The sequence below is a fragment of the Meles meles genome, chromosome 9 (assembly GCF_922984935.1).
Source record: "Meles meles chromosome 9, mMelMel3.1 paternal haplotype, whole genome shotgun sequence".
Classification (NCBI taxonomy): Eukaryota; Metazoa; Chordata; class Mammalia; order Carnivora; family Mustelidae; genus Meles; species Meles meles.
Window position 1 is genome coordinate 9,583,045 of NC_060074.1, and position 10,060 is coordinate 9,593,104.

Sequence of the window (10,060 nt, forward strand, 5' to 3'; positions counted from 1 at the left end):
GAATGATTCAGTCCTATTTCTGGCACAAACAACTGTGCTTTTTGGAGTTTATATTCACTCTCTATTTAGAGAAAAAGAGGAAGTAAAAGTTGAAATCTTTAAAAAAAAAAAAAAAAAAAGCATGTGCTGCTGGGTTTATACTAGAGGAGCCGGTCATTTAAGAGATGCAAAAATTCGGTTTATTTGGAATATTCACTGGTCCAGACAGCACAGCTGTTGGCTTTGTGGTCAAGAGAAAGATACTGATAGCATTCTGTGGAAGGTTTAAAGACTCTACCTGGCTACTAGAAGTTTCCTTCTGTATCAAGATGTCAGGAACAGCTCTGAGCAGAGACTACAGATGGTTTTCACTATTTCTTTTTGTGTATCCAGCATTCTGATTTTTCTATAGCGATCATAGTGTATTTGTTAATGGCCCAGAAACAATCCCCGGGGCCACCCATCAACAGGTTTCTCAGCGCGGCAGGGAGCTGCAGAGAGGAACAGGATGAGCCAGGCCCACATGGAGCAGTCACAGAGGCCTCAGAGCAGTGACTGACTCGGACAACACCGGGTCTGGCCCCCAGAGCCAGGAGGACCGCGGGGTGCAGCTCGCCCGATGGCTTCCCGGGAAAGAAGTGCAGGCATCCCCGGGTCCTACAACCACACTGACCTTGCAGCCACTGAAAGTATGACCTTGCGGTTCGAGCCCCACCTGTGCAATCAGACTGCCAGGGTAGGACAGGGCGCTCCTTAGTGGGTGTATGACCTTGAACAAGCCGGTTGGCCTCTCTATTCCTGGTTTCTCATCTATAAAATAGGACTCACCTGCCTCCTACCTCCTAGTGAGGCTGTGAGGGTTAAGAGAGATGATTCACAGCAAGGGCCCGACCTACAAGATCCCAATAAATGTTAAGGCATTATTAGGACTCTGCCAGGAAACACCAGCCCTCAAGTACACTCCCCAATCACGTGACTGGATCCCAAAACAACTAGAGAAGGGTCCAAAAAAGAAAGCCTTTCTTTTCCCTTCTTCTGTGCTGCAGGCAGGACCGCAGCAGCGTGTTTGCTCCAAACCCAGTGCCCTTGGGAGCAACAGTAGGGTGAGGGTGGCCCTGTAAGGTGCACAGCACGTCCCGAGGCCGCACACTATGAGCTAGAAATCCTGTTTCAGAGTTACAGGATTTCTGCTTCTTGCCACTGCCTCAGCTGCCGGCCACTAACTGCCTTTGGCAAGGAAATGGGTGACTCGAGTGTGAGCTAGGGCTTGGCAAGGGGACACCTAGCCAGAAGGCCTCCAGGCGGGAAGCTCAAAGAAGGGCCACCTGCTGGCACAGTTTGTCTCCAGGCAGCCCTGGAGATGGAGGCGACATTCTGCTCTCAGCAGCGAATTCGGGTAAGAACAGTGAACATTTCAAAGATCCAAGAGAACTTACCGTTCTGGCTTCAGAACTCTGAAAACCTGTTTTGGGGGGTGAGGGGGAAGGCCGAAGAGAGGACCAGACACTTAAAATCACTGGAACCAGTGATTAAAATCACTTAACCAGACATAAAGAGCGGCCCCCGAAAGTTGAATCGCAAATCAAATTGCACCGAGTTTCATAGCCATCTTGAGCTAAAATGCATTACATCTGTATGAAACAGAACTTTCTCTCCCAAATGTAACATCACCTCACTTTATCAAAGATTTAAGAAACCTCCTAATGTCCATCTAGGCAGAAATAATCACATTATTATATTAATTAGGTGGGTGAGTACGTTCTATGCTGCGCAAGGTGACCAGCTCATCGTGGCTGGCCTAGAATTTTCCCAGCTTTAGCACCGAAAGTACCACATCTTGGGAAACCCCTCAGTTCTAGCAAACCAGGATGATTGGTCCCCATAATACTACAAGGAAAATGATGTGCGCTGTGGGAAGAGGGAAACAGAAGAGACAGTTACAAATGCAGAAGTGTTAAAGGCTAATAAGTTTGTTTGCAGCAACAGCTCCCAGTTCCCTCTCACAGTAAAAAATAAATAAAACTAAAAACCACACTTGCCTCTCCCTTTTTTAAACTATCCCAAAACAGAGTTTCAGAAAACACGGTCCCTACTCATGCGCTACCGACCGAGATGCCAGGGCGGGACTGGTCTTCACCAAGTGACTGCCATCAACCCAGCGAGCTCCTGCCCCCAGCTTCAGCAGGACAGGAAAGGTCATCCTCTTGCATTCTTTCCTTTAGGCAGGTTTAAAAACAAACCAAGACAGCTTGTGATTCAGCCTATCAACAGTAAGACTGTGTCAGGGTAATCGGGGTATCAAGCTACAAATCCAAGAGCGATGGTGGAAAAATCGAGAACCAGCTCACAGATAGGACCTACAACAATGACGGTGGGACGGAGAAGGGATTGTTTCGCCAGCAGCTGACCGGCGAGTCAGGTGCTCCTCTACAAACTCTGTGGAGTGACTCCCAGCAGGCAGCCCCCTACCCACAGTGATGGAGCAAAACTCCTGCAACAGGAACTCAAGCAAAAGGTTTTTAAGCCTCCAGGGAGGTTATGAAGCAGCATCTAAGAATTTAGTTTCAAACTGAAAGGTAAGACTATATAAGGCAAAAAAGACCACACATTTCCTGGACCTAAAGCCACATAGAAACCTCCGTTGCTCACAGCTCCACCCAGCCCAGACCACCTCCTCACGCAGCCTCTGTGTGGCCTTGTCCCAAGACAGGATGGCAATCCTTAGATGCTCCTGAACCTGAGAACGCCTTGGATCCCTTTTATGCAGCTGGAGATGGACCCAAACGCAGCCTATAGGGCTCATTTCTCCATAGCGATACTAGTTTCTTTGGGGAAGGGAGGAGAGGTGGTCAGAAACATTTCAGAAGACAAACATCTTTGAAAGTCCTACTCTCATAAGTCCCCAAGAATAACGTCCTTTCTTTCTCAGACCAAGAAATACACTTTCCCCTAGTGCTCATCTTGATTTAGGCGAGGATGCCCTCTTGTAACCCTTTCAACACATCCAAGGAGAAGCCGGAGGTGTCTTACATCCTCCAGCAAAAAGCCCAGAAGCCTGGAAGGCAGGGGACAGGACAGAAGCTAGTTTCAGCAACACAGGCGGGCGGCTGTGGTCCCTGAGGACCACATGCTTCACGTCTTCAGATCTCCGGTTCTCCATTTTAAAAAATAAAGGACTTGGGGGGCGCCTGGGTGGCTCAATCATTAAGCATCTGCCATGATCCCAGGGTCCTGGGATGGAGCCCCGCATCCGGCTCCCTGCTCAGAGGGTAGCCTGCTTCTCCCTCTCTCATTCCCCCTGCTTGTGTTCCCTCTCTCACTGTGTCTCTGTCAAGTGAACAGATAAAATCTTTTAAATAAATAAATAAATAAAGGACTTGAGCTAAGATTGTCTTCAGCATCGCTTCCCAACACTAAAATCCTATGTGAAATTCTGCTGTGTGTGTGATTACAACGATAATGCCTATTAGGTTCATGTCTTATACTTTGAAGTCTCAGGAATTAAGAGACAAGTATAGTAACTTGGAGCAGCAAGGATGGCATGAGCAGGGCCGACTAAAACTGGAAGATGTTTTAAAAAGCACATGTCTAACAGTTGTCAAAGTATGCGACCAAAAAAGGTGGAGAGGAACCTAATATCAACTTACAAACACTTTTAAATGCTCTGGAACCAGTGGGAACAAGTCGATTCCTCCCAATCACCAGCTGTTCTTCCAGCTAAATTTAAGGATAAGATGAATGCTCATTCAGTAATCTCTCCTCCCCACCCCCCAAAAGCCTATAAATGCTTAGGGAAAACAAAGCAAAATTTTGAATCTAATGGATAAAAGAGCAAATCATTCTGGTGATTGACTGCACCTAAATTGCAGAATGTTCTGGTGGATTCCACTTGGTAACGGCAAGGCAACAAATGCCACGCATTCGAGATGTAGGTGATGCTTCATACCAAGGAATGGCAAGTTTGATAGGGTGTCAACGTCCAGACTGCCTCTGCACCTACCAGGACCCCCAAACAGTGTTCACTTCACTGTCCCTGAATAAATGGCAGGAGGAGAAAAAGCAAGCTGTTCCCTTTTTTCGGGAAAGGAGCTGCAGAGTTCGGCCATGCAACTTGGTTGGGCGCCTGTGGGGGTCAATGTCCTAAGAGCAGCAAAGTCTGCAAAGGTGGGTGTTTCCATCCACAGAGCTGCGGCCGGGGCTGCCCGCGAGTCCGCAAATAACCCCGCTTCTCCGCACCAGGGCTCCGAAGCCGCCGTGCGCGGCGTCGGCGCCGGGAAAGCAACCAACCCGATACACGCGGGACGGGGAGGGTGGCCCGCCGCGGTGAGCGGGGCCCGGGACTTCTTCTCCCGGGAGACGCCGGCCAGAGCCAAGAGCGCCTTCTCCGAGGGTCCCCACCGCGCCCCGCGCACACACAGCCTCTGCGCTGCTGAAGAGGAAGTCAGGCTGTCACGTCAAACGGATAACGCCGGCTCGACCCCGCCGGAGCCGCGGTCTGGCCCGGTCTCCGGCTCGGTTCGGGGAAGGGTCCCGGGCTGCGCGCCCTTCTCCCTCCATCCAGCGCCCTCCTCCCCGCGGCCGGCCTCGCTCGCCGGAGCCCGCGCTGCGCAGCACCGTAGGGGCCGGAGGCGCACCTCGAGCCTCCCCTCCCCCGGCGCAGCCCGGGCCCGCGGACAACGCACCCCGCGCTCGGCCGCGCACCCCCGCGCAGCCCCGCACCGCGGCACCCCCGCCGCCCGCCCGCCCCTTCCCCTGCCCTCGGACGCGCCGCGGGCGCCGAGCGGAGCGCGCAGTTCCGACGGCCCAGGGCGGGGACGGCGCGGGGAGGAGAGCCGCGGCCGCCGGCTTTCGGAGCCCAGGCGGCCGCACGCACTCCTCCCTGCGCCGGAGTAAACAGCGCCGCGCCGCGCCCCCATCCCCCCGCCGGGGCTCCGCGCCGCCCCGCGCCCGCGCGTCCCGCCCGCCGGCGCCGCCGCCCCCTACCTGGTCGGCGAGTTTGAGCACTGCCATTCTTCCGCCCGGGCGCGCGCAGGTCCCCGGCCCGCGGGTGTCACGCCGGCAGCCGGCGGAGCGGAAGGGATGGCCGGGGGAAGGGGACAAAATCTGGCTCCCGAATTTGACAGCCCTCCCCCTGCTCCTCCTCCGCCGCCGCCGCCTCCCGCCGAGAGGCTGCCGCGGGCCGCTGGGGCTGGCCGCCGCGCCCGCCCGCCCGCATACAGGAAGTGCCGGCCGCTGCCAGCCGGGCCGCCACTGACATCACCGCGCGCGGGCCCGCTCGCCGCCGCGCCGCCCGGGCCGACGCTGCCTCCTGCCGCCCGCAGCCCGGCCTCGCAGCCAGCCGGCCCCCGAGCGCGCCCGCCGCGCCGCGCCGCGGGGCCGGACCGCCGCCTGCTTTCGGCGCCTGCACGCGGCGCCCCGGCGTCCCCAACCCCGCGGCCGCAAAGGCCAAGGCGCTGGCGCTGAGGGACGCCCCACCCCGGCCCCGGGGCTGAGCGCCCCCCCCCCGCCCCCCTCCCAGCCCCATCGGACACACACGGACGCGCGGACACAGCCTGATGAGCGAGCCCTTGCAGACACAAGCCCCGGGGAGCCGCCCCTCACAGGCCACCGCTCTGACCTGACCTCTCACCCTCTCACCGGAGACCTTGGGTCGGTCACCCTCCTCCACCTCTCCGGCCCGTCCGCCCCGGATTGCCCGGCGCTCCACCGGACTGTCCCTCCTAGGTCGGGGGTGTAGTTCTGGGGTTTTCTTTGTTTAAAGCGGGAGGCCTTGGCCCCACGGTCCCCCTTGAGCGAGCATTCGTCCAGCACTTGGCAGGTGGGGGACGGGGCCCTCGCCTTCCCACCCTGTCCTCCCCCTACCTTCCAGCTGGACGCGCGCACGACTCCATGGCTAAGTTCAAACGCTGGGTTTTGAGCTGGGGAGATGGAAGGGGGTGGGGGGGGCAGAGTGACTGGAGAAGAAAAGAAGTCCTAAATTAATGGGGCTTGTGAGTGTTGTCTCCGTCCTGACTCATTTCTACAAAATCCAGTTAGCGCGCTCTTCAGCAAAGAGTCACTCGGCTCTCTCGAGCCCCATGGGGTACAGAGACAGCGGTATGTGCATCAGCCGGAGTAAGTGTCGACACTTCTGGAATTTGGAGCAAACATTTATTCGTTCAACAACTATGTACTGCGTGCCTGCTTTGTACCACGTACCAGCTGGCACAGTACGAAAGGCAGGGAGCATGAACAGGGAAGGTACGTAGTCTTAGTGGGTGTCCTGCGTGAAGCAAAAGGTTACAACTAATGAATGTAAGCACAACTGGTAAGGGATGGGGGGCGGGGAATGCTTCCAAAGGAAATCCATGCCAAAGGAATCAGACCCCGACTGGTGGGTGAGGGCTGGCTTCCCTGTGAAAGTGCCAAGAGCTGAGGTTCTGGAGGAGGAAGAGTTAAGTAGGCAAGCGGGTTGGGGGACCGCTCCCAGGTAGCCCCGTGTGCTCCCCGGCATGCCACAAAGCAAACCTGCCTTGAGCAGCAAAGGCAGCTTCGGTTCTGGATTAAGACCAAATACCCACCTCTCATTCACTCGCAGGCCAAATGTGGACTCTCCCTCCCTACTTCCAGAGCCTCTCCAAAGATCCCGGGAGAAGGGATCCAGGACAGGAAGAAGGGACTGGTAGCATCTGACCGTGGCATTGTGTGACTCAGATCACACAGACAAGGGAGCTAAGGAAGCAGCCCCTGGCTTCCACTCCTCTGTCTTCAGTAATGCTCAGAGACAGAACGTTTTTCTCAAGTCCTCCTTCAAACACGAAATAGATCGCATCTGTTGTGTATGGAGGCAGCTCTTCACCACTGTCCTTGATAATATACTCACTAATATCACCCTGCGTGGCTCTGTAAGTAAGCGGAACCGGACACAGAATTCTCCACTGAAGCATAGCTACCTTGCAGAGGAATGATAACAATTGAATTTACAAATGCACTCAAGAGCCATTTGGTTCAACATGGCCCCGCCGATGCGTAATTTCTTTGGGCCCAATTTAACAGGAAGAGGAGGGAGCTGTTCCCAACCATATCAGACCCCTCACCTCCTTTTTGTAACTAGTATTTGTAATACTCCCCTTATTGTCTGAAATGAAATTCATAATTAACTACCTATGCAAATTTCCCAAGAAATCAATATGATCTCTTAATAATATCATAAAGGAAAAATTAAAAGAAAAGGATTTGTAATTAACTTTGTATTAGAAGACAAAATAAATAGTAAGATGCTTACACGTGTATGTAGAACCATTGTGAATGAGAGAACCATAAGGACAGGCCACTATAAATGTGTTGTATTAGCAACTCAAATATCGAATTGGTCTTGTCCGAGGTGACATGGTTTTGTGAAAGGCTGAACAGGTTTTGATCAAGTTTCCAAACAAAAAGCAAAGGATTGGGCTAAATTTGTTGACATGGGTGCATTTGCCGTAAAGCCTGGATTTAATGTGTTACTTCATACGCTGAAAGTGACTCTAATGGTTTAATTGGCAGCCAAAACTCAGACCCATTGGTAGTCTATATTCAATGAGATTAAGATGCCCAAATCACGTAGAGGAAGAAATCCAAAGGCTCACGGAGATGGCAAAGTTGGAGTGATTTTATGTAGAATGTGTACACCCAGCCCTGAACTATATACCCCTGGAGGCCCCGGTGACTATCTCTACTCTAAGGCCCTGAAAAACACTTGAGTAAGGGGAGCAGCAGAAAAGCTCTGTGGAAGCTGGATGTGATGGTGGCAGATGCTTTCACTGAAATTGCTCCCTGATTTCCGTGACAGTGGGATCCTGGGATGGGATGGCCAAGTGACAGTGCTTAATTGGCAGGAACAGAGTGACACATTTGCTGCAGCGGGCAGCAGGGGAAACATACGACTGAAAACTCTTACCGATGGGGATATTCAGTCATGCCCTGGCAGGCTTCTGGAATACTCCTTGATCTCTGTAAGAGGCAAACTAGCCCTGCCACCCTGACTTGAGCTATCAAAATGAAAAGTCCTCCTTCTCAGCCAGTTTTCCTACGTCAGCCAGTTAGTTCACAGACCCCTTGATCGAAAGGGAGGCGGATCCCCTTAAGGCTAGAAAACCAAAAGCGATACCAAATCCCTGGAAAGATGTAAAAATTAGTACCAGCATGAAAGATGTGGATGAGGCAGCAGTCACAATCGTATTGTTTCCCCCATTCGGCGCGCCTGTCCGGCCTACGCAGAGGCAGATGAATCTGAGAGAATTATTATGAATCGGTGTAAACTGAATCAGAGGTAAAGCCAGCTGCAACCGCAGTTCTATGCATCTGTCTTTACTAGAGCAAGTCAGCACAAGCCGGTGTACCTGGTACACGTCCGCTGATGGGGCAAATGCTATTTTATCTATTCCAAACTGCACCAAAAGCTGTTCTCTCTTCTATGACCAAGCCAACAGGTCATCTTCATGGTCTTTATGGGACGTAAACTCTCCTGCTCTCCGCCATGATCTAGCCTGTCGAGAGCTTGATCACTGTATTAAAGACATCCAGGAGCGATCCTGAGAACCACTGTATTGTTGTGATAATAGCCTATAATTTCAATAAACCCACCCAATTTACTAATAATAGATTTCACTGTGGTTTTATGTGCTTGATGTATGCTTTTTAAATTTTCCCAGGTATAAATACACATGAAATGTATATGTATGTCTATATATTCATGTGTGTGTATATATGTGAATGTACCTGCTTGTATACATACGTGTGTGTGTACATTAACATGTAAACGTATGGTGCTGTGGTGTCCCACCTGGTTCCCACCTTCGGGACCAAAGTCCTTATTCCCCCAACTGCTTGGAGTGCTGCCGGCTGACAGCTTAAAGCTCAGTCTTCCCCCAGGAATTGTCCTCCACCAAAAATAACCATCTCGACGAGGGTCATAACCCCTCCTTGGAGGTTATACATACCCAATGAGTACAAGAATACAAAGTCGTTTTAGGTGTTCCCAAAAGCACGGCCCAGTAAGTCTCAGCATGCAAATCTCCCTCTCAGAGGCCAGTTGCTGAGAAATCCCACCCAATAAAATCATGTGTTTTGACTTTACGCTGGTGGTTTACATAGTTCATACCCTGTTTGTAAATAAATCAGCACCATGTCCCTGGCCCAGCCGAGGGCCACGGGCAGAGGTATGTAAAGGATTGCTGAATGAGGCGAAATTTCGGGTGAGGTTACCTTGCCGTGTCAACATGGTGACTCTTCTGTTTTGAAACTAGCGTGGCCTTTGAATGCTTAAGGCACAGGGGATACATGGGTGTCTTGGGGCTAGCAAGTGATCCTCTCAAAGCAGACCCAAGGGCCAGACAAGCTACGCTAAGAAGGTAAGAACATTTCACCAATGTAACTTTCCTATTTTTTAAATATACATGAGCACTCTACCTCCACACATACCATACTTCCTGGCCCCTAAGAAGCCACGGAATTTCAGTTTGTACCAGTTGTTTCACAGAACCTAGTGGGGAGAAGATGAAATATTCCCACCCCACTAAAGGATCCATATTCAATATGTTGACACATTTAAAGTACTTTATAACCGTACCTGGTACAAAGATGAATGTTAGCTATTATATCTGTTGTGTTAAAATATGAAGAGAGGCCATCCTAGAAATGAAGAAATATGGTAGGCTTTTTTAAAAAAATAATATAAAAGTTTTTTTGGTGTTGATTTGTTTAAAAGTGTATACTTTATTTTTTAAATGTTTATTTAAATTCAATTTAGTTGAAATGTAGTGTATTATTAGTTTCAGGGGCAGAATTTAGTGATAAATTTATGTACTTTAAAACAGGAAATGCCTTCTTTGACTCTTGGTCCTCGCTGTCCTTGACTGTAATATATATATACAATGTGATATATATCATATATATATCCTATATATATGTATGATCAGTAGCATTAAGTATTTCATCCTTTTATTTGCTATTATTCATCTGTTGTATTTAATTAATGAAGGCTAATCATAAGAATGGTGGGCAGGGACAAGGGCCCCCCCAACCCCTACTTCTCCACTCCCCCACTCCCTGTCCTAAGAGA

General features: G+C 51.2%; 1 protein-coding gene across 4 annotated transcripts in view; it reads right to left on the reverse strand.

Moving 5' to 3' along the window:
- The window catches only part of ANKRD44 (ankyrin repeat domain 44), a 319,359-nt gene extending 314,163 nt beyond the window's left edge, over positions 1 to 5,196 (reverse strand). For all 4 annotated transcript variants that reach the window (XM_046018760.1, XM_046018759.1, XM_046018757.1 and 1 more), the window contains exon 1: positions 4,963 to 5,196. In XM_046018760.1, coding sequence (XP_045874716.1) covers positions 4,963 to 4,989 — 27 coding nt within the window. In that variant the 5' untranslated portion in view covers positions 4,990 to 5,196. The remainder of the gene's footprint in view (positions 1 to 4,962) is intronic.
- Positions 5,197 to 10,060: the final 4,864 nt, after the last annotated feature.